Genomic DNA, 23532 nt, shown 5'->3' on the forward strand with positions numbered 1-23532 from the left:
TTCTTATCTTACATCTAACCCTAACCCTTGTTTTCCTCTGAATGACTGCAGATACCCATATCTGTAATGGATGTTTATGATTGATACACATAAAAAGCCTATCTAAAGAGCAATATGCTTAATTGCAGACAATTTAACTTGAATATTTCTGGTGCTAGGTTTTCCATTTACATCTGATGCATTAAAGGAATTGTTCTTGTTTTACAGGCAAAGACAGAGTTTTTAATACCCCCTTGTGTGAGCAAGGAATTGTTGGATTTGGTATTGGAGTTGCTGTTGCAGGTGCTACAGCCATTGCAGAAATTCAGTTTGCAGATTACATTTTTCCTGCATTTGATCAGGTTAGTACCACTAATTTTGAATGAAGTAAAAAAGAAGTTTTATGAATTTGTTTTAAATATTCTTTTGTTGGCATTAATGCTTGGTAATACTTTATGCAAAAATAGCCACGGCTGTAATACTAATGTTTATGCATGCACTATGTAAACAGGAAGGTACCAGTTCCAAGTTAAATGCTGATTAAATAATTTAAATTAGTTTAAAATGCCTTGAAATCCCCATCTTCTGTGTTATTACAACACCATCTCTTACTTCTTTGTGTGATTGCAGGCCAACCATTTGTCAACAGGATAAACTGTGAATTTGAACTGAGCTGACTGTCTTCTGGGAACGGGGAAACAACTGGGCTATATGACAACTCTTGATAGAATCATATATTCATAGAATCATAGAAGGTTGCAAACGACCGGCAAGATCATCTAGACCAACTGTCCTCCCATTACCACTGCTATCACAAGCCTCTAAAGCATATCTCATAGCTCTTCATCCAGACATTTCTTGAACGCTGCCAGGGATGGCGACTCTGCCATCTCCCTGGGCAGCCATTCCAGTGCCTGACCGCTCTCTGAGGGAAAAAGTTCTTCCTTATGTCTAACCTGAACCTCCTCTGGTACAACTTGCGGCCATTTCCTCAGGTCCTGTTTGTTGCCTGGGAGAAGAGGCCGAGCCCCTCCTCATCACAGCCTTCCTTCAGGAAGTTGTAGAGTGCATTGAGGTCTCCTCTGAGCCTCCTCTTCTCCAGACTAAATAATCCCAGCTTCCTCAGCCGCTCCTCATAAAACTTGTGCTTCAGACCCCTCACCAGTTTCATTGCCCTTCTCTGGACATGTTCCAGGTCTTCAATATCTTTTTTGTAATGAGGGGCCCAAAACTGAACACAGTACTCAAGCTGTGGCCTCACCAGTGCTGAGTAGAGGGGGATGATCACCTCCCTGCTCCTGCTGGCCACACTATTTCTACTGCAGGCCGGGATGCCGTTGGCCCTCCTGGCCACGTGGGCACACTTTCGGCTCATGTTCAGCCGAGCATCAACCAACACTTCCAGGTCCCTTTCCTCTTCACACTCATCCAGCCACTCATCCTTAAGCCTATAACGCTGCATGAGGTTGTTGTGACCAAAGTGCGGGACCTGGCACTTGGCCTTGTTGAACCTCATCCCATTCACCTCAGCCCAGTAATCTAGCTTATCTAGATGCCTCTGAAGGGCCTCCTTACCCTCAGGCAGATTGACACCACCTCCCAGCTTGGTGTCATCTGCAAACTTACTGAGGTACACTCAGTTCCTTCATCTAGGTCATCAATAAAGATATTAAACAGGATAGCGACCCACTTGTAATGGGTCACCAGCTGGACTTAGCTCCCTTAATCACTACCTGTTGGGCATGGCCCTCTAGCCAGTTCCTTACCCAAAGGAGAACATACCGGTGCAGGCCACAGGCAGCCAGTTTCCCCAGAAGAATACTGTGAGAGACCGTGTCAAAGGCTTTGCTGAAGTCTAGGTAGACTACATCAACAGCTTTTCCCTCGTCTACCAGTTTCGTCACCCAGTTGTAGAAGGAGATGAGGTTGGTTAAGCATGACCTGCCTTTCATGAACCCTTGCTGGCTGGGCCTGATCCCCTGGATGCCATGCACATGTTGTGTGATCTCACCCAAGATGATTTGTTCCATAACTTTCCCCGATACTGAGGTCAGGCTGACAGGCCTGTAGTTCCCTGGATCCTCCTTATAGCCCTTCTTGTGGATGGGAGTCACATCGCCAAGCCTCCAATCCTCTGGGACCTCTCTAGATAAGCAGGAGCGCTGGTAGATGGTCAATAGCAGCTTGGCAATCACCCCCACCAGCTCCCTGTTCTTGTGCCTTTAAGATTTCCATCATGAGAAGCATCCAGGCTTCCTGGACCCCTTTACCCTTAAGGAGTGACTCCCCAGGGACCTGTGCTACAAGCGTCCTGAACAGGTCAAAGTCTGCCCTCTTGAAGTCCAGGATTGCAGTTTTGCTAGTCACCCTTCTGACATCTTCAAGAATAGAGAATTCAACAATTTCATTGTTGCTCTGCCCAAGACAGTCCCCAACCTTCACATCTCCCACCAGTCCTTCTCTGTTAGTGAGGAAGAGGTCTAGCAGGACGTCACCCCGATGGGCTCTCCTACTAGCTGCTTAAGGAAGCTATCTTCCACACACTCTAGAAACCTTAGACTGCTTCTTCTGTGCTGTGTTGTATTTCCAACATATATGAGGGAAATTGAAGTCTCCCATGAAAATGAGTGCTGGCGTTTGCACGACTTCTGCAAGCTGCTCATAGATAACTGAGTATTTAACTTGAATCCAAATTAAATTACCAACTCACTTGCCTTGGAAAATGTTTGCCTTTCAATAGACTTAAAGGAGTCTTTTGCAGCTATTTTAGTCCTCTGAATTCTATGCATGGAGTAGATGATATAGATGCATCTTGTGTACTGTAGAGGTTTAATGATATGTAACTAGAGGTATTGGGACTGGATATTGCTTTTTCTTTTTTCCCCAGATCGTTAATGAAGCAGCAAAGTATCGTTACCGCTCCGGAGATCTGTTTAACTGTGGAAACCTCACCATCAGAGCCCCCTGGGGTTGTGTGGGACATGGTGCGCTGTATCACTCTCAAAGTCCAGAAGCTTTTTTTGCTCATTGTCCAGGAATAAAGGTACAGTAATTCTTATGTTACAAAGATTGATTGTGAGTGAACCTGACTAATCAGACTAATAAATCTGAGTGCAGGCAGGGAAGGGAGGATGGAAGTCAATGTACACAGCAGAACATCTGAATGTGCTAATTAAGAACTCTGTTAGAAGCTTTCCATTAATGAAGCTTAAACTGTGTTGGAGAATTTATAGTCATAATTGAAACAACTTTTAGCAGGTATAGCATTGTGTTTGCTTTTTGCACTAAAAGCATACGTTTTATGTTTGCTCAGTATGCCCCAACATACTACAGAAATTAAAAACTAATGAATAGTGCTTTCCTTTTTTTTTTTCCCTACATGTGTCCTTAAGTGATTTATAAAATTCACGTATATAAATGACAGTGAATAAACAAGAGCTATTAGTTGCACACTCAAACGCAGGAGGTTCAGTCTGAAACACCAGGAAGTACTTATTTAACTGTGCAGGAGACTGAGCCCTGGTTGCCTGGAAAGGTTGTAGAGTCTCCTTCCTTGAGGATATTCGAAAGCCATATTAAAGTGATCCTGGACAACCTACTTTGTGTTTGAGCAGGGACTGTGCCAGGTGGATCCAAAGGGCCCTTCTAACCTCAACTGTTTTATGATTATGTGAATGATACCTTGGGGCAAGCTTTCTGTGTAAGAAAGTGGCATTTCTTCAAAGCAAAGATTCTTAGTATTTAGATGGATATGGTTCTTAGTGAAGATGGAGTGGGGGGATCTGGTCAACTGAGATTAAGAAAACACTCTTTGCCAGCTTCCTGAGTAAATTCTGAATAAAGTCCATTCTTTCTGAGTAAACTTAATGTCCATGGACTTGTACATTTGGATTAACTGACATCCAACCCATTAAGGGATGAATCATAGCTTGATTAATGGGATGGACTTGAATAAAAACAGTATTTGTATGTGGAAGACACATGTTCATTATTTATCTTTTGTTTAAAGTACTCCTTAATATGGTATTTGTGTACTGAAATGTCAGATATTACTCTTATACAGGGAGGCCATAAGCATTTATCCTACTTGTAAATGGGAGCTTCCTTTATTCACATTTTATTGTATGTTATTTGCGTTGTATTTCATGATCCTTGAAAAAGGGGAATACATCTTTTATCTTTGGATATTCTTTATGGACTGTGAGGTGTTCTTATACTAAACTTGAAAATATTCAGAGATATAGACAAGTAAACTACAGAGTCTCTTGCCAGGTAATTGATTCTGAAGGTTTCTTGAGCTTTTTGAAAAAAATGTGAGTAGTTTATTATGATGTAGAAGAATAAAATAGTTTTATGATTAAGATATTGACACCAGGTCTATCTGCTGGCCTTGTTTGTCAATCTCAAATCTTCATATTGAACTAGCTAACTAAGTGCTGAGATTTTGTGTTGATTAAAACCCATTCTAATTCAGTGCAGTCTAATACTACTGAGTTTAGTCTTCTGAATAAGTCAGTCAAAATGTTATTTTATTTTGTCTTTGTTTCTTCTTCTTCTTGTTTTTTTCCTTTTTCTTTTTTTTTCAGTATAAATGTGTGTATGGAAAATACTCTTCCAGGTCAATATCTTAAACTGTGTATCTTATCTATACCAAGGATGAGACACAAGGATGCATTAATGGAGGCAAATATGTTGGTTTATGGCTTGCTGGTTCTACTGAGAAAAAGTGGGTGGTGGGCATGGGGTTTGGAAGAGGCCTTAGGGACTGCACGGAATTATAAGTTGGTGAAGAGCTTAAGGGAACCCAAAGCAGAAATTCCTTGGGTAATGTGCTAAAAAACATTGTTACAGTTAATTGCTGCCATCTCAGTTAAAGAACACGTGAAATTCTATGGAATTGGTGGAACCATATATTAATTTTGGATGCACGGAGGAGTGCTCGTTTGAATTTTGTATCTTTGTGAAAACAGTGTTGCATCTTTGTTTTTTTTCTGCAAAGCTGTTTGTTAATACAGTTAATGTTTAAAACAGTTTTACTGCTTTACTGAAATTGAAACTCTCATGAATATGTTAGTAGTAGAATATTTAATGTAACTCGGTGAAGGCTTTGTCATCTGTGCATATTTTGCATGGGAAGTAAGGCCATGATTTACAGGTTGGCGAGGACAGGAAACATCCCACGGGAGAATGGTTTGCAGAACTGCCCTCTTACTAAGCTGTGTAGTTGGTTTCTGACTGAAGGTTTTAACACTGTTTTTGGTAAGTGAAAGGTGAGATTCGGATTTCAGTAGCAGAAGAAGGTTTGTGTAACCTTGGTTGTTGAGGGGAGAAACTGTAATCATTACTCTTAAGATTTAAGTTTGTTGAAGTGAGGAGGACACTGTTGGATCATTGTTTCTTTCGTCTACCATTGTGAGGAGATGTCTTAGTGCATTTGTCTGTTAAGTTTGTTGAAGAGAGGAGGACACTGTTGGATCATTGTTTCTTTCATCTACCATTGTGAGGAGATGTCTTAGTGCATTCGTCTGTCTTAAGTATTGACTCTCTATATTCAATTGCAAGAGTGTGCCAGGATCTTTGCCATTGCAGATAGAAATTTTCTTTCCATTTCCAGCCGAAATGTCTTTCTAACTTGAATCTTCAATTCATCTTTCCTTTCATGTACAGAGAGTAATTGTTTTCCCTTTAGTCATTGTTTCTTCTTAGACTAAACAAATCAAACTATCAAGGAGATATTTTTTGGCATCTGTTTTGATTCATTTTCTGTCAAAACAATGTACTCATGAAGTATTCCAACTGAATTTCTAGCAGTGATTTTTTCAATAACACTAATATTTCCTTCACTACACGATTATGTCTTTCAAAGCTAGTGTCCTAGTTATCTGTTGAGCAAATAATGCATTCAGATCTTTCTCTGAATGTCTACTGATGAGTTCTGAATTTGTAACAAAAATTTACTTTCTAAATGCTGACTTACCACTGTGTATCATTCAGTTTTCCTTTGATTTTGTCTGTCGCATCTTTAATGTGAACTGATCTTTTTTGTATCGTCCTTCTACTGGTAGTGACTCAGCTTTTGAATGGTTTTCATTTCTGCATTCTGAGTTTGCATCATAAATGAGTAAGGTAAAAGTCTGTCTTAAAAGTGGTCCTGAAGGAGCTGCACTGCCAGCATTCATCAGTCTGAAAATTTCTCATGTCTGTTGTCAAACGTTTTGTTGGAATTTAAATAGATTGCTTCTCCCTTGCTTAGAAAATTCACTTACTGAGTTAATTGGATGAGATAGATGATTTAGGTTGTGTTTTGAATCTTCACAGCTATAAAATGAAGTTCTGAATAGCTTCACAGCTACAAAATGTTTACTAGTTTTCTTGACCCCCAGTGTATGTCTGATTTGAATTCCATGGGATGTAATTTATCTGGTTCTGATTCCTCAATTTCTGAGGAAATTGAGCTCTCTTGGCTTCTGTTTTCATTTAAGCTGTGACATTTTGGCGACTTTATGTTTGTTATTAATATTCTCTTAGACCATCCGTAATTAACTCTTCTGTTGGCAAATCAGTTATATATTTTTTATCCTTGTGAGTGCTCAGATTACATCTAGAGACTTTATTCAGGCCTCCAAAATGACAAGATTTCAAACTTCTGCCATAAGTAAAGTTCCTTTTCCAGTCTTTACTGCACCAAGTCTGAAGTTCTTCCATCCTCCTATGAGGAGTTCAACTACACAACTTGATATCAGCTGCTTTTTTTGTCATCCATCTACATTAATTTTAAAAAAGTAGCATTTTGACTGTTTGTTGAATTGGACTTTTTTTTCTATTCTTTCAACCTGAAAATGCTCTTCTTAAAATGTTAGCTTTGGTTAGGATTACCTGAGGAGAATAAATTAGTATTTATAACATGATGTAAGAGGAAACTATTCAAGTCTCAAGAATGAATTAAATAAAATATGAAATAAAATTAAAAAGTTGGAGTGTGTGTTAGTGACGCAACACTGATATTAATGAACTCTGTAACAACTCAGTAGCTATGGAGTTTTATTTAAAGCAAATAATTGCTTAGTTTTTGCAGTCAGTGTATTGTTGGGGAAGTTTGTACTCAAAATAAACTATTTAAAAATATTTTTACAGATTGTTATTCCAAGGAGTCCTCTTCAGGCCAAAGGATTGCTGCTGTCATGCATAGAGGATAAAAATCCATGCATATTCTTTGAACCTAAAATACTATATAGAGCTGCAGGTAAGGATGTACTGTATTTTCCAGTAAAGCAATATTTATTTTTGCCCATGTACTTCCTTAGTTACAGCTAAATTGATAGTGTAGCAAAAATCTAGATTTGCACTCATTTTGTCTTCAGCTGTGTTTGGGCTTATGTTTGTTGAGCAAATCTGAAAACTAGGTAAAGCTTCAAAATTTGCATACAAACATGAATATTTACAGTCAGATTCATGTTCAGTGAGTGTTGGAATGCTTTGTATAGTCTTGAGTTTAGAAAAAAAAAAAGAAATGGAGCTAAACGGCATTGTCTCATGAAATTGCATGGTGAAATACAAACAAGACTGAGTCTGTTTAAGTGGTGTGTAGACTGTATAGTTATCGGTGAGAATTTGGTAGTTAGAATAACAAAACTTTAAATCATTTAAGGATAAACTGGCTGTAGTTAGCAGGCTGATTTATGGAGTTTCTCACAGACTTTATTGGGGTAGGGCAGTGTAAGTCTGACAGAAGTGAAAGTGCTGTTCTTTTGGTAATTCTAAATATTAAAATTAATTGCTAGAATTGTTTTTATTTTTCCAGAGGAGGTGATTTTCTGCAGTCACAGTTGTTACAAATTTTAAATTTCTTTTGAATGCTTCATTTCTAAAAGTGTAGAAAATCTGCTCCTTTAAATTCTGGTTTTGTTTGTTAGGAAATGCGATTGCCTTTACTATTTTTCTTTGCTTCGGTCATAGTGACCTTTTTGCTCAGTTTTAGCAGACATCATTATGCATGACCTAATAACACAGTAAATTGAAGATGGTAGTGCATGTTGTATCATCAGTGTTAATTGTAACAATGCAGTTGTTATTTACTGAGGACAGGTGAAGCTGTATTGGAGGAGAGAGTGTAGGAAAAGAAAATTGCACATGGAGAGATAGGTGGAGTGTCTGGGTGAGCAACTTATGGCAATAGGCATTGTCATTCATCATTCCTATGTTGTATAATTTTGTCTACCAGCTATTTGTGAATAGTGAAACAAACGTCTTCAAAACAGCAATTTCTTTCACTGTTTTTGGTATTTAAAATTCTCAGCTGCAGACCACAGCTTTAATGAAATATTTACTTTCATAATGGAATGAATGACTGCACATTAAAAATATCACACAGCTATTGAGAGCACAGGGCTTATTGAGGGCTTTTCATGTATGAGGAATTGATCTGTGAAGCAATCGCTGGATCTTCTGGTGAGTTCAGATGAGGCACGTGATTGAGATCTTGGGTGAAAATGTGCTGAAATAGTGGTTAGTTGGGTTTGTAAGTTGGTCTGTAACCAACCGCAGCGTTGTTACAAGACTTCAGTAATTTCTGAAAGAACTTACTGATGATGTTGCTGTGCTATCTCGTGGGCTGATTTCCAGAGAAATTACCTTAGATTTATAACAACATCAGTTTAGTGATGTAGGCTGAAATTTGTAGTGCCACCATGTGACAAGACCAGTTGTGACTAACTTCTTTCATTTTCTTGTCGATCATGTTTGTGCCCTTGGATATTGCTTCTTATGGCTTTCCTCCTAGTCTTGGTTTACTTCCTTTTGCATTGGAAAAGTCTTTATCCAGCTATTCTTAATGGGAGCAGAAGTATTTACGTATATTCATGTGCATTTTATAAAATTAGAAGCAAATAGATGCAAACATTTCTGAGAAGAAGACCAAAGTTAAATACAGAAATGCACATCTGCAGAGAGAATTCTGTTGCTGGTTAACTTATGAAGTTATGACATTATTACAAGTGCCATGGTGATGTTCCCCTAAATGTCAGAGATGCTGAGAAAATATCTGAATTAAAAAAAAAAAAAAAGAAAAAGAAAAAGGAGGCTCTGATTTATAAATAAGTGGTTATCAGACTGTGTGTGTAGTGTCGAGAGCACATAATGATTATGAATCAAAGGAGATGAGTCACCTTGACATTATCAGGTTTAGACATCTTGTGGAGAACCTACTCTGTTTTTTGACCTTTTCAGTTTCATTTCATTGTACCATATATGACATTGGTGCTGTAGAAATAAATACGACTTGCATCAGTGGTTGTTATAGAGACAAGACAGTAAGATTAGAAAACATATGTTTTCTTTCTGTGCTTCAGACTGCTCTTTAAAAAAAAAAAAAAGCAACAGATGGTGCAGCCTTTTAAGACTGTGATGGTCCTTTTTGTCTGATTACTACTTTTTGTTAATTGCTTTACTTGAAATCTGGTTTTGAAATACTTGATTTAAAATATTTATAAATTCAGTAACAGATGAATGGAGTGCTCTGCATATAAACATTGTTGTCCTGGTTTGGTTAATTGTTGTGCAAGAAAATGCACAGGATAATTTCATGTGCTGTTTTATATCACTGTTAGTGGAGGAGGGAGATTTGTAAAGGCATTTGAATAAAATCCTGTCAAATCTAGACTTCCCTTATAGTTTTTTTTTGACAAGCTTTTAAATATCAAGAATGGTTTAGCCATAATAAGCAATTAGGTGATTGTAATTTGTAATTGTATGGTGCATTTAATTTTTCTAAATGGCTGAAACCATTACACAGAGGAGCTCTATGTATCATGTGTGCTATCCAGGTCTTCTGCTGGTGCATCCACCTGTTTTCCAAACTGTATTCATGTCAGTTGCCTCAGCTTACATTTGGATATATTGAATCTATTTCTACGCTGCCCCTATTCACACTGAGATATATGTGACATAAAACTAAGAAAAAACATTTTTACTGCGAGAGTGGCCAAACAGATTGGGACAGATTGCCCAGAGAAGTTGTGGAGGTGCTGGAAGCCCTACTGAGCCTGAACCACACACTTGTGGTGAGAGAGGACTGTGAGCACAGGGCTTGGACTAAGTGATCCCCGGAGCTTTCTTCCTACCTCAGCCCTTATGAGATTCTGTAGCACTTGGTGTTTGTATACCATCTCTGGTCTGGGAAAAAAAAAAAAAAAGGTATATTTTAGAAAACTATTCAGGTATTCACTACTTGATTTATTAAAAATAGGTATGTTCCTAACGTACAAGTCAGGAAAGAACTGCTTGCATCGGATCTGCTGTACGAATGAGAGAAAACTGAAGATGCTTAATTTTTCCTAAGATGTTTCCATCTAGAAATTGTTAATTGGGTACTAATTTGAGTGGAACCATCTTCAGAGTTACAGTGAAGGCAAAATGCTTTTTTCCCCAGGGAGGTGGTTGAGTCACCATCCATCGATGTGTTTAAAGACTGTTTAGATGTGGTGCTCAGGGACATGATTTAGCGGAGGGTTGTTAGATTTAGGGTAGTATGGTTTAGGTTGCTGTTGCACTTGATGATCTTGAAGGTCATTTCCAACCTAAGCAATTCTATGATTCTATTGGGTTTTTTGTTTTTCGTTTGTTTTTCCCTAGTTACTTTAATGATAATGTATTTTTGGTGAATTGAATATTTGAGTCACTTAACTGCTATCATCAGAAGTTCCTTTGACAGTTTCTGTGCAGATTCTGAAAGCTGTTTTCGTACCACTTCACTGGTAAACTGTGAAGTGTCATTCTTGGTAGATAGCAGGAGAGTGCGTTGAATATTGAAGTGTGGTTTCAAGGCTATGTTGGTGTTTACTCAAATCAACTGCAGTCTTTGCTTGAGATTTTAAACCATTTAAACCATTAAGGCAAAGTCCATTTCTAAATCTAATGTTAATATCACTGACTTGGTGAGCAGCAGGATCTACTGCTACAATGGTGTATTTGTGTACCTTTTTGTATGCTACACAAGATAAATGAAACATTACAGTGAATGCATTCAATACATTATAATTAAAATATTTTTAATTGTAGCAAAACCTCTGAAATAAAGGATAATTCTTAACGTGATTTGGTCTATTGCTTTAAATAGCATTACTGTTAAGAAAAAAGTTTAGTGTATGTTTTCATGGGATAGTACTTACTAGGAAAAGAATCTAATGCTTATTTTTCAGTGTTTAGTTTTTTATTTTTTCAGTGGAGCAAGTTCCTGTGGAGCCCTACAACATTCCTCTGTCTCAAGCTGAGGTCCTGCGGCAAGGCAGTGATGTGACCCTGGTTGCTTGGGGCACACAGGTCAGTAAGATTCTTTGAAACTTGTTGTTGTCCATCAGAGCCCAGATTAAGGGCCAGGAGCTGAACTTCGTACTCAGTCTCAAGTGCCATCCAATAAACTTTGTATGTTTGTTTTTATGTATGTACGTAACTTTGTATTTCCATCAGTACATAGTTGAATGAATGATTCTCTTTATTTCTGTTTATATGAAACCTGCTTTTGAATGTGTAAGATTTCACTCATTTTTTGTTGAAGCTGACACTGAAAATGTGGAAGAAGTGTGGAACCTCTGCTGGAGGTTGATGATTTATGTATGGTTGTGAAAGTTACACTTTTAAGAATGTGGCAGTGGGATGTGACTCTCGAGGAAGGCAGTGGGAAGGAGAGTTGAAAGTATGTTGAAAGAGAAGTGTAGATCTTTACTGCACAATTTAAAAATAGTGCAGTCTGGGGTTGCCTTTATGCAGAGAATTGAAATATGCAGAAAATTTAGGTAATTTAAAACCATTAATACAAAGAAAGATATTTGTTTCTGATAGTTTATTTTCAAAGCTGGTCAAGAATATGATTCAGCTCCCCCTGTCTCCAGTTAAGATGTTCAAATATTAAAAAAAGAAATAGTAAGAGCAAAACCATACAAAGAACCCAAACACATTCATGTTGAAGAATGATAGAAAGCAAATTTTAGTCTAGACTGGAATTACCAGAAAAATCTTTAAATTGCCTTTAACCTGTAATTTAGTAAACTGCAATTTTCCTGGCTTAATTATGTATCTGGGTAGCTGTTAGAGGGAGGGAGTGTTGTAAATTTCATCACAACAGTGTTGATCTGTGGAGCTGGTTATTTTTTGCTTTTTGTTTGGAATCTGTTATCCTCTTTGCTTTCCTGTGATAGGTCAAGCAGCCAGAGGACAAGAAAACTTCTTTATAGCTATGATTATTCCTACTATTTGTTATTAAAGACTACTTCGATATTTTTACTTGTGCTTATTTCTCCAGCAGAAAGCAATTTAGACTTTTATCCTTATTCCCTTTTGAAAGTGAGTGCACATTTTTCCTGCCTGCTCCATTTGGATGGAATCTCAATATTCATCAGGCTCCCCAAAACTGAAATGATAAATAACCATAAAGATGTTATACTTTAAAGATCACTAAAGTATTGGCTATTGGTAAAGCTGTCGAAAGCAATTGAAATAACATCCTACAGTTGCATGGAGTGGACTTGGGATGACATCTTTTCAAAGAACTGTGCTTTAGAGCTTGTGAAATGTGAAACATGTGCAAGAACTTCTTTACAGTGAGGTGACGGAGCACTGGAACAGGCTGCCCAGGGAGGTGGTGGAGTCTCCTTCTCTGGAGATGTTCAAGACCTGCCTGGATGCCTACCTGTGCGACCTGCTGTAGGGAACCTGCTTTGGCAGGGGGGTTGGACTCGATGATCTCTGGAGGTCCCTTCCAACCCCTACAATTCTGTGATTCTGTGATTCTGTAAGCCGAGTGTTGAGACAGGCAGCTGTTTTGATGTACAGCCCTAATGTGGATTTAGGATCTGACTTAACCATGGGTGTGGCTGTGTAACACAGAATGAGGGACTGTTACATAGAACTTCTCCCTCTTTCAGGATTTTTGGGCATGTGCATCACATGAAGGATGTGCAGTGTTGCTTTATGCGAGAACTGTTGAGTGTATCTCTGTGTAGAGATCGAGGTACATACTTAGCATGTAAGCAGAAAATACGGTATGTTTTGTATCAGAATTCTGCAAGTGAATTTTTGTTGTGAGCGTGTGCTTAACTTGGAACTTGATAGCTACATGTACAGTGGAGCCAGCAAATCCATTTCAATAGGCAGAGAGTGGTCACACATACTAAGAGGTTTCTTCTCGTGCATTTTGTATGCTAGATAGTTGCTTGGCAGCTGCTGCCCTAGTGAGGTTACCTGATATGTGCTTTCCTGAGTTATACTAATGAGGGGCAGTAATGGCTTTTAGTTCCCCTCCAGTTGTACTCAATGTTTTACGGTCATTAACTAATCCTTATGCCTTGTGAACTAGGCAAATATTTTCACTTATGCATCATAGAAATGGCAAAAACATCCCATGTGTTACACTGAAATCTCTAACCATTGCAGCTGCTGATGCATTAGAAGTTTAAACAAAAATACTGCAAGTTATTTCTTTTTACTGTTACAATAGTTGTATTGTGATTTATCTTTTAAGCAGTCCTCTGATGTTTAGCTATTCAGATAATGCAGATTCATGTTAAATCTTTAATCATCTTGTTTCAGTGTAGATTTTTGCTCTGTGTAACACTGACTACAGCCCTTTGATCCCTGTAGTTAACGCCATCTCACCGTGTCCATATTATTAAATGCTGTTGTCTCCCTGACCGAGGTGACCTCATCAAAACTTCTTGTTGGGGGTGGTCCTTGGCTTCCATCTCCTGAACTGTGCCTAGCAGTTGCTCAAGGGAAATACCTCAGTCCAAACCTGCATTATGAAACATTCCAACCCTCTGACAATGAGGGCTACACCAGAATTTATTGACAACATCATGTCAGGAAATTCTGTATTAAAATGCATCACTGATATTTGGGTCTTGATTTTGATACAGCCTTGAGAAAAATCTTATCCTAAAACCCAAACTGACTGGAATAATAAAATATTGAGGCCTGATACTGCTCAGTGAATGATACTTTTCTAGCAAGTAGCGTTTTTGTTTTCAGTGATCCTTCACTGAAATTTGTTTTTCCTTTCTTGAAGTAATGCTGAAATGCAAAGAATAGTGTAAGGAGTAAATTAGAAGAATGAAGTGAGAAATAAATACTGGTGAAGTTACTAAATAAAACATTTTCTGGTAAAAAAAAAACAGGTAACGTTAAATCATTATATGTATTTAGTATGTGTAATTTAGAACATTTTAAACAGAAATGAAATGTTTACTTGTAATAATACTTGTCATAATACATTGCTTTTTCAGGTACACGTGATCAAAGAAGTTGCAGTGATGGCTCAGGAAAAGCTAGGAGTGTCCTGTGAAGTTATTGATCTGAGGACCATCTTACCCTGGGATACAGAGACTATTTGCAAGGTAAGACAGTGATGTATGTGAATTAAAAGAAAAAACAAAAAAGAATCCTAAAACCTATTGGTAAAAGCAATTTAAATATTAGTGACTTTGTATTTTATGGTTTGTTTTTTTTTTTAAAGGTCTAAATTGTTGCGTATTTAAACATGGAGTTATATCTTGCTTCTTAAAAGTTTGATTTTCAGTTGAAGTGTTTCCAGTGTTTGTTTCCAATGTACTTTATATTACTTGGATGTGCTTTCTATGTGTAAAAAATGAAATGAGTTGTCATGACCAATATGAAGAGAAACTTCTACCACTATTTCAGTTATTTCTACTAAATCCTTTAGAAGCCCTTGTGGATAAATCAAAACCAAAATGTTTAGTGTTTTTTCCCTTTTTAAAAAACTTGAGCTGTCATGCTGTGAAATCAAAGCATCTCTCTGAAAGAGCAGTAAGTTCTGTTTCATTGGATTGGATCTGCGCTGAAATGCAGTCAGGAAAGAAATCTGGTTGTGCACAGGAAGCACAGAGCTATAGTTCTACAACAGTTTGCAAAGCTGTGTTTCAGAAATAGATACTTTGTGAAGATCTTCAGCTTGTTTTCCATCCTAATGATCTTTTAAAGTAATTGTTGCATAAATAAAAAAGATGGAACAGACAAATGTTGCTTTAGATTTTTTAACAAGTTTACTGTTAAGAATTTAAAGTGAGTTTTTTCTTGAGGTATAGTGCATGTTGGTTGGGTAGTTCCTGTGTTATAACAAATGTCTAATAGTAAATGTTTTCAGCATTGCTTTTATGTTAGTATGTGTGCAGCTGGCCTGTCTAGTGAGAGAAATGTTAAATTATCTCTTTCTATCTGTCTTGTCTGCTTGTTCAGCTGGAAATAATCAGTAGTTTGTATTTGGTACTATGCAATGCTGTAAGTTTTAAACTTCAATTGTACCCTGTGCAGTAATATCTAACATAAAGCAGAAAGATAGAAATGATAGCTGTAGCTGCTTGCTGTTGCTTCATTCCAAGAGAAACCCCTTAGAGCAGTTGTAAATGGCAGTGGCTTTGAAGGTCATTTCCAGGATCAGGACTTGCTGTACTTCAGTTATTCCCTTCCTGAGATGCCATCACCAAGGATGAGAGAGCAGCAGAAAATTTGGTGATGCTAGATTAAGTCCTCAGCTGCTCATGGGACTGCTTAAGTCCTGTTTGGGGCCTCATAACAAAATTGGTCTTGCTCCTGTCCAACCAACAATCAAATAATTGGTAGCTACACGCCTGTCTTTTGTTTGTGTCTCACTTGTGTCAGCCTCTATAAATCATAGTTTTTGTTTTTTCTCACATTATATATGTGTTTGAAATTTATTTATGATCTTTCTCATGGTGGATGCTGAGGAAAAGGATGGTGTGTGTAATAAGCTGCTACCTGGGTGCCATTCTGCTGTGCTGGCATGCAGAATCTTCTGCTGATGAGCAGTCTGTACTGGGGGCTTATCAGACTTTGTGTTTTGGTGTAAAAACACATCTCTGTTTTATTATGAGGAGTGGTGTACTTTGTTCTCAGTACAGGTTGTTAATTCAGTCCCTGGTCTGCTGCTTCCAGTTCCTATGCACATATTTCTACTCGCATTTTGTTCATACAGCCCTTAACATTTCCATATTCTCCTTTCTGCTGCCTCTTTCTAGAAGGCAGGAAGCTTATGTAACTTCTTGTAGGCTATATTCTTATTACTAATCATGAGCCAAAATTTTGGCACAGACTTCTAAGGGACCAGTGTTTTCTCTGGGCCAAAGTCACTAGGCTATAATAAAGGAACTGAATTTTGCATAAGTGTTATGCATTTGCTTGTCTAACACATTTTAATCTGCAGGTTTATTTTATTCTTGTGCATATCCAAGAAATGTTATGTTTTTATATTGAAATATTTTACTGGATTTTCCTAATCTATGTAATTTTCTTAAACAAAATTAAGGAGCCTTCATGGTGTGTCTCAGGGAATAAGCAGGAATGAAATGCTTTACTTAACTGAAAATAGATGCATTTTTAAGACTGATTCGACAACCGTAGCATTGGAATGAGCATGGATGGACTGAGGTGGTTACTGCTTTGGAGATGAGCAGGAATGTATCAATATTTTTACTGGGAATATAACAGCTTTGTATACTTTCTATATAAAAAACTGAAAGTTTTGTTACCAAAATACCCATTTCTTGAAACTTTGAGTAGCTATACTTTGCAACTGCCACCAGAGGTCTCTTTTTAGCCAAGTTGAACTGCTGTTTATACTTTACACTGCTCCTCTGAGCATGTTTATAAACATATAGCCCTGAGTGAAACATAAATACAACATGGATAAGTATAAGGAAACATAAATAAGAATTTAAGCCAAATTTTTACTGATATTTTCTTTGCATTTTCAAGGTTCTGATATTATTTTTAATTTTGAAATAGGTTAACATTTGTCATCTGCGTGAGAAGGAGATGAGAGTATTGAAATCTGAACTAGTGACAGTAGCTCATAGAGTTAATCAAGAAAGATATCTCCTGAGAATCATTCATCTCAGCTATTTCAGCAGCCTATTGTGGGGTGAGATAGTCTCCTGTAGAAATGTCTTGGGTTTAAGAAAAAATAAAAAATCAAGGAGGCCTCGATGAAGTTTGAAGTCAGGAAGGATAAATCCTACCTTCATTATTAATCTGAGAGATGATACTTACTGCTGACAGAAGGGATTCAGGTTTTTGGCTGGTTTAAAATGATCTCCTTGCTAAGATAAAGAATCTATGTGCATGTGTATAAATACAATTTCTTTATATAAGGCTTCATTGCTGTTTAACTTGGGAAAGATTCTTGAGAAGTGATGGTGCTTTTTTACATAAAGGCAATGGATAGAGTTCCTAGCCCTTGAAAACTGATGTAGCTTGTTCCAAGATTCCATAGCATTCTTGAGGAGTAACATTCTCTCTCTGGATCAAGAGAAATAATTGATTTTTACATGTTGGCAACTTAAAAGAGATGCAGGAAATACTTTCTCTATTGCTTTTCACAGAAATGCAAACAAGTAAAACAAAGTCAAACTGCATAAAATGCAATATGTCCCATAGTTGTCTGTGTGTAATCAGAATTTGTCATTTTGAACAAATTTCAAACAGCTGAAGTTATGACTTCCGTGGCTCTGTTGTTTGAGATGTTCAGTGCCACGAAAGGCTGATGTGATGCCTTTTCTAAACTTCACTTCTAAGTTCTCATGTGCTTAGAAAACTAATTCCTGAAGTGATATATTTTCTGAATTTTATGAATTTAGTTCCAGATAAACTTTTTTATTATTATTATTATTATTTTTTTTTTTTGAATGATTTTGACTTTTCACTTGCCTTTGATGACAGTGGTATTTCTTAATGTGTCACTTTTATTTTCTGGTTTAGAAATAGGTTTGAGCTAGCATGCTTGGATGACATGATCGCATAAACACAGACTTAGCTTCTCAGAAAATTCAAATCACAGTGGAAATGTCACTAGTTGAATCTGCCAGATAAATTTGTATGCCTTTGCACCCTTTTAATAATGAATAGTGTTCTGAAATGAAGACGAGAAGGATCTATTCCTTTTAATGTTGTCCTTGCAGGAGTGATCACATTCTTTTTGCTTTCTTTCGTACTGTACTGGGTGTTCCCTGTGCTTATTTTAACATCAGAGTCCTACTTTTGTGTCTTTAACTTGTGTATGAAGGAGCTGGGGTCAGCAGTGATCTCTCCCCTTTATACATTCAACTGGAAATGCAAACTCATGAAGTCAGGGTGCTTCTCAGCACATGCTGTTGCTAACCACAGCTCTGCCTTGACTCTGCTCTGCTGCCTCCCCAGCTGTTGCATGGCATGTAGGCTTCCAGACTCAGCGAAGCTAAAACAAAGAGGCTGGTTGCTCTACAGATTGGTAATGCTTTACTACTGCTTGACTGAGCAGCTGCCTTATTATTTTTGGAAGAGCAATCTGCCATGAAGAGTGCTGTTCCAGAAACCAAAACACAAAATGTATATGAAATATCTATAAAATGTCTATGAGATTTGTTTCATTACAACCTACAAAACTGTTTAAAGATACTTTGCTTCCTTGCAGAAACTGTACTTTCAGACATTTTTTTTTCTTCATTATGCTTAACAGATTTGCTTTGAAGCTTTAGAGAAATTAGACTGTGTGGATTTTTGTCTCGGAACTGTTGGATGGTGTGGTATTGATTAAAGAGGCAATGGCACACCTCCCAGTGCTTCACTGGTCACACTTGGGGTAAAATTCTGTGGTGGTAGTGTTGTTTTTTTTTTGGTACTGGAATGCCTGTGTTACTGGAAGTAGGAAATCTAGCTCAGAGTTAAATACTCCTAAGGGACTGTAAGAGTTTCTATATTTTATTCACCCTGTATTGAACTGAGAATGTTATTTGAACTTTGAATAGATTAGAACTGAATTGTTCGGTAAATTTCACTTTTGAAGTGCAAATTTTTGACTGCACTTTTTTGTACTTATGTATTATTTAGAAGGCAAGCATTTCTTATGCATAGCAATGAAGATTTGCATTTATTTCCAAGTTAGTCATATCCTAACGGTCTCTGAACCATTCCTACCGTAATGGGAGGAAATGCTGAGTTATTCCTTTATGACTTAGTAATGAAGGCACTGTAGACTGAACTGCAGTTTAAAAGACCTGTGGTTGTTGAGAGCTTGTGTAAAGCGATACAACTTTGTGCATTTTGCAGAAAAAATATGTTGTCTTTGCAGAAAATTAGTTTATGGATTGACATTATCAACGGATGGCAACTTTGAAATTGATTTTCATAGGACAGTATTCTACAGAAAAGAGAAGGGCTTTATGTTCTTCTGGGCACTTGGGGTTGCTTCGCTATTTTATTGAAAAGTTTTTGCAGACCTCCCATCAGGTCAACATAAATGCTTAGCAGTCTGAAAAAAGACATCTGTACTCACTGGAAAGAAAAATTCGAGCAAAAGTGAAAGCAGCAGCAGTGGGAGCTTGTGGATAATCCAGCACCATGGAGTGGATTGGAGGAAACTGTGAGCATGCTTTCCACCAGGAGTATTTGATGGGAGTGACTTGCTACAGTATTCATTTAAGCTTTCACCTTGTTGTTCAGGTAGTATTTTCGTCAGTCACTGTCATCAAAGTGATTGAATAATTGCTAACAGTGGATTCCCAGTTCTTTTTATCTTATTGGCCCAGCTGATTTAATGATCTGCTGGTCCTCTAGCTTGTTCTTCACATCCCTTTATGTTTACTTCATCAAACTGGATTGTGAATAAAGGAAAATCAGGATCAGCAAGCCTGATTTATTTATTTAGTTATTTATTTAAACTACATGCTCCAGGCACTGAACTGCATAATTATAATGCAGGTATCCTGGGATCAAATTTGTATTTCTTGGCCATCTATTCTTGGTATTTTACCATTTTACTTGTTGCTCCTCAGATTTCTTATTAAATGGATGCTCATGCCTATAAAGTGTGATTAAAATTGTATTATTTACGTGATGACAGTTGAGTTTGTCACTGTTTCCATGAGAAACTTGTTTCTTTTGGTTGACTTGTACTTTGATTGAGAGCACATTTAGCACATTTTAGGCTATCGTTTGGCTGAGAAAAGAACTCTGGAACCAGGCCTTCAAGGAGTCATTTCTGAATAGTGAGAATATATAGAGCCATTTATAAATGAATTATTCACATCTTTTGCTCTTCTGTATTTCAGGAAAGCTTAAAATGGAAACCTTGTAGTTACTGTTTCAAGCAAGAGCCTCAAAGTTGAGATACTTGTATAGCTCTACTCTTTTCTCCCTTCCAATATAAAATTCATGTCTAACTTTCATATATGTATTGACAAATGGTACTAGAATAGGAATCAACTTATTTAAAAACAAACAAACAAAAAAACAAACCGCATAACCCTCTTGAAGAAATAGAGAAAAGGATTGAGGCATGTTGTGACTGTTAACATTGAACATTGCGTTGATAATGTGGTCCATGAATTGCTTGTGAGACCTTTTCACTTTTGCCCACGTTCTGTATTACAAGCTTCAAATTTAAAGGGGCTTAGCAAGTAAATGAGTAATGATGCTTAGTGTGTAGTTAGAAGGTATCTTATAGCTCCTGTGTGTGTGTGTTTTTTCTATAGGTGCTGATTGAATTCTAATGGATGTTGGGATTAAGTTCCACAATAGTAATCATATATGAATCATTCTTCCATGGAGATAATTATTACTTCTCTACAGTATTGCCTTCCTTTAAATGTCTGCAGCTATTTATCTTGTTATTATCACTCAGTTGAGCCAGCTGCTTTTTCTAAACTACTTTTTGAGGATTCGGATATTACAGATTCTTACTATTTGTGCATTATTAAACATAAAGCTAAACTATCTGGGGTAAAGTATTTCTGCAATACTTCTGGAACTTTTAAGGTAATTTGATGATTCAGTCTGCTTTTTACAGAATTACTGTGTAATAGCATAATGCATTATATTTGGTTTACTGTAAGTATTTTTCTTTTGACAGTCAATATTGATTAGCTTTCTATGGAGGCAATCAGCACTAATCATAATTGTACTAGATAGACTGCAGATATTTCCAAATGAAAATATCTTTGATTTTATATTAAGATAATTGTTAACTGTTAAGGTTTACTAAAGCTCTTAGAGTTCTAGCTGGTAGGATGACAGGCTAAACTCTGGTTGGAGAGATGTATTGATTACACTTGTCATAACGCTGTTAGTTTCCACTGCTGATAACGTTGGGCTGGAGAAGCATTTTTCCTTCTCTTATGCCTTTGTTTTGAGCTGAAGAGCCTGCATTTTTGGACTGCTTTCAATTTTGGTGTGCTACACAACTTCACACACCAAAATCAAAAGATTTCTTCTAAATAAATTCAGTATATTTTATGGTAACTTGTTCTTCTAAGAAATTACTACCAGTACAATTAAAAAATTCCAGGTCTCATAACTTAAGGTGTATTTCATGGAAGTTACCATGTCTGTAGTAGAAAAAACAAAAACAAAAACCAGTTCAGATCTCCGTAAAAATGCTCATTTAATGCACTTGTTGTCATATGCCTTCAAGAAGAACTAAAAATCCTTGTTACTACTAAAAGCCCTGGAGTTTTTTGTGACTTTTTTGAGCTTAGTTAACTATTTCTTTGCAGAACTCATAAGCATCAATCTTTATGCGTCAAATCCCAAATGTTTGACTATCAAACTTCCTCATGATGATAGAAAACAATTGTTGCTCTATGTACTTGACTGTATCAAATTGTCTTGTTATGGATCCTTGGAAGGCTGGAAGGCTCTGACACGCTGTAAGAATTTAATATGTTAAAAAGTTATTTTTTGTATCTTTTATGTAGATGTGATTTGCTTTTCATTGCATGTAACTTACATTGTCCTCAAATATGGTGTTAGGAATTATTTCACTTAATATGATGGTGTGGAACAGAAATTACCTTCACTATGCCTGTGAACTTATGAAAACAAACAAAAGAAGTCACTGGCTGGTCATGAAAAATATTGTAAAATGAAGTTTGTGAATTGTAATCACTACGTGTTTATGCAGTGATTTAATGAATGGAAAAGGTGGCATTGGAAATCTTTTTTTCTTCTCTTAAACAATTGTGACTGATTTTTTTTTTTCTAGCTCATTGTGCTTGGAACATAGTCTTTTTGATACTTAAACCTGTTTCTACTAGCATAAATTTAAATAACTGTAAACTGAAGTGTATGTTTCAGAAATGTAGAATTGCACTATTTAAATGGTTTAGTGGACATTTCAGTAGCTACAGTAAGGAGAATATTTAACTGGAATTTTCATATATAGTAGCACATTTAACAATACACCAATCAACTTGCTCCCTTTTTACTTTTGAAATATTTTGCCTGTGTGACAGCATAGCATTGATAGGTGTCATTGCTATACAGCACATTGGTCTGTAACTCACCTGTTATACAGTAATCCTTATTGCTTCTTAAAAACAGGCAATATGCAGGGATTTCATTAATTTGGCCTAAATTCATCAAGAGGAAAGAGTGCCAGCATTACAGAATACTTGCAATAATGTCATTTTCAGATTTTGTGATTCAGTCTATTTTTTTCCACTTGAACCATATGTGAGGTACTCAAATGTCGGAACAATATACTGTCTACATAATAGTCACATTACTTAGACCAGCAATGCAGCATGACATGAGTCAGAACAATACTTTGGTTGATGTCTCCTACCTTAAAAGTTATTGTTTACAGGGACTGCTAATCAAACTTTCCAGATGAGAAAAACAGTAAGTGGCAATTTATAACCAATATAAATACAGTATAAGTAAGTTATAATTATGAATTGATTACAGTATAAATAATGCTCTTGCTGTTTGCATTATGATTTCTACATCCAACTAAAAAAAAAAAAAAAAAAAAAAGCAACAGCTATTTTTAGTAAAAGTTACATGGTCTGCAAATGACAAAACTGTAAAACCACTCTTTTTACGTGTGGTCAAAGATTACCACAGAGTGCCAGTCTATACTGTATTATTATCTCCAACATTTGTGGTGCACTTACTGACATGTTACCTATATTCTAAAGTTCCCCATAGTGCTGTGTTTGGAAGATTTACAGAAAAAGGGCTTATAAATGGCTTTACTGAAAATTTGAAGTTACTTTGAATTTAAAGAGTAAGTGACTTTCTATTTCCCACTTGCCAATAAACTGGTTCATTATTTTAGCACTGAAAGCCAAAGTTTGGGATATTATTTTTTTTTAATTCTTTTTTTTTTAAAAAGATTCCTCTTTAATAAATAACAATAAATGTAGAAGGTGAGATTCTCGTCTGCTCCTCCCTGCAGGGAAAATAGAGGTAGAGTTGAGAAGTCTAGTAAATAAATAAAGAAATCAGTTGGGCAGTCCTGACTTTTAACTTTCTTTTTGTAAGTGTTGAATTGTCTGCAATATGCTGGCGACAAACGTTGGTCTTTAAGAACAATTAATTTCTAGTTACCTACTTCAATGTTTTGTTGACATTAAGAGTGTTTTGTTTTTCTATAAAAGAAAACAAATCCATCAGAGTAATACATCTAGTGTAAACTGTTCTTTCTGCTGAAAGGTCTTAGTGGTTTGAGTTGAAAGGAACCTTAAAGATCAAAATATATATTGAAGTTGTTAA

General features: G+C 36.7%; 1 protein-coding gene across 2 annotated transcripts in view; it reads left to right on the top strand.

The window, feature by feature from the left end:
• BCKDHB (branched chain keto acid dehydrogenase E1 subunit beta) overlaps positions 1–23532 on the top strand; it is a 107434-nt gene that overhangs the window by 20848 nt on the left and 63054 nt on the right. For both annotated transcript variants that reach the window (XM_042816780.1, XM_042816770.1), the window contains exons 4-8: positions 208–341; positions 2867–3022; positions 7114–7222; positions 11198–11295; positions 14253–14363. In XM_042816780.1, coding sequence (XP_042672714.1) covers positions 208–341; positions 2867–3022; positions 7114–7222; positions 11198–11295; positions 14253–14363 — 608 coding nt within the window. The remainder of the gene's footprint in view (positions 1–207; positions 342–2866; positions 3023–7113; positions 7223–11197; positions 11296–14252; positions 14364–23532) is intronic.

Source organism: Centrocercus urophasianus, unplaced genomic scaffold (assembly GCF_019232065.1).
Source record: "Centrocercus urophasianus isolate 14NV4802_14NV808 unplaced genomic scaffold, USGS_Curo_1.0 seq_10, whole genome shotgun sequence".
NCBI lineage: Eukaryota > Metazoa > Chordata > Aves > Galliformes > Phasianidae > Centrocercus > Centrocercus urophasianus.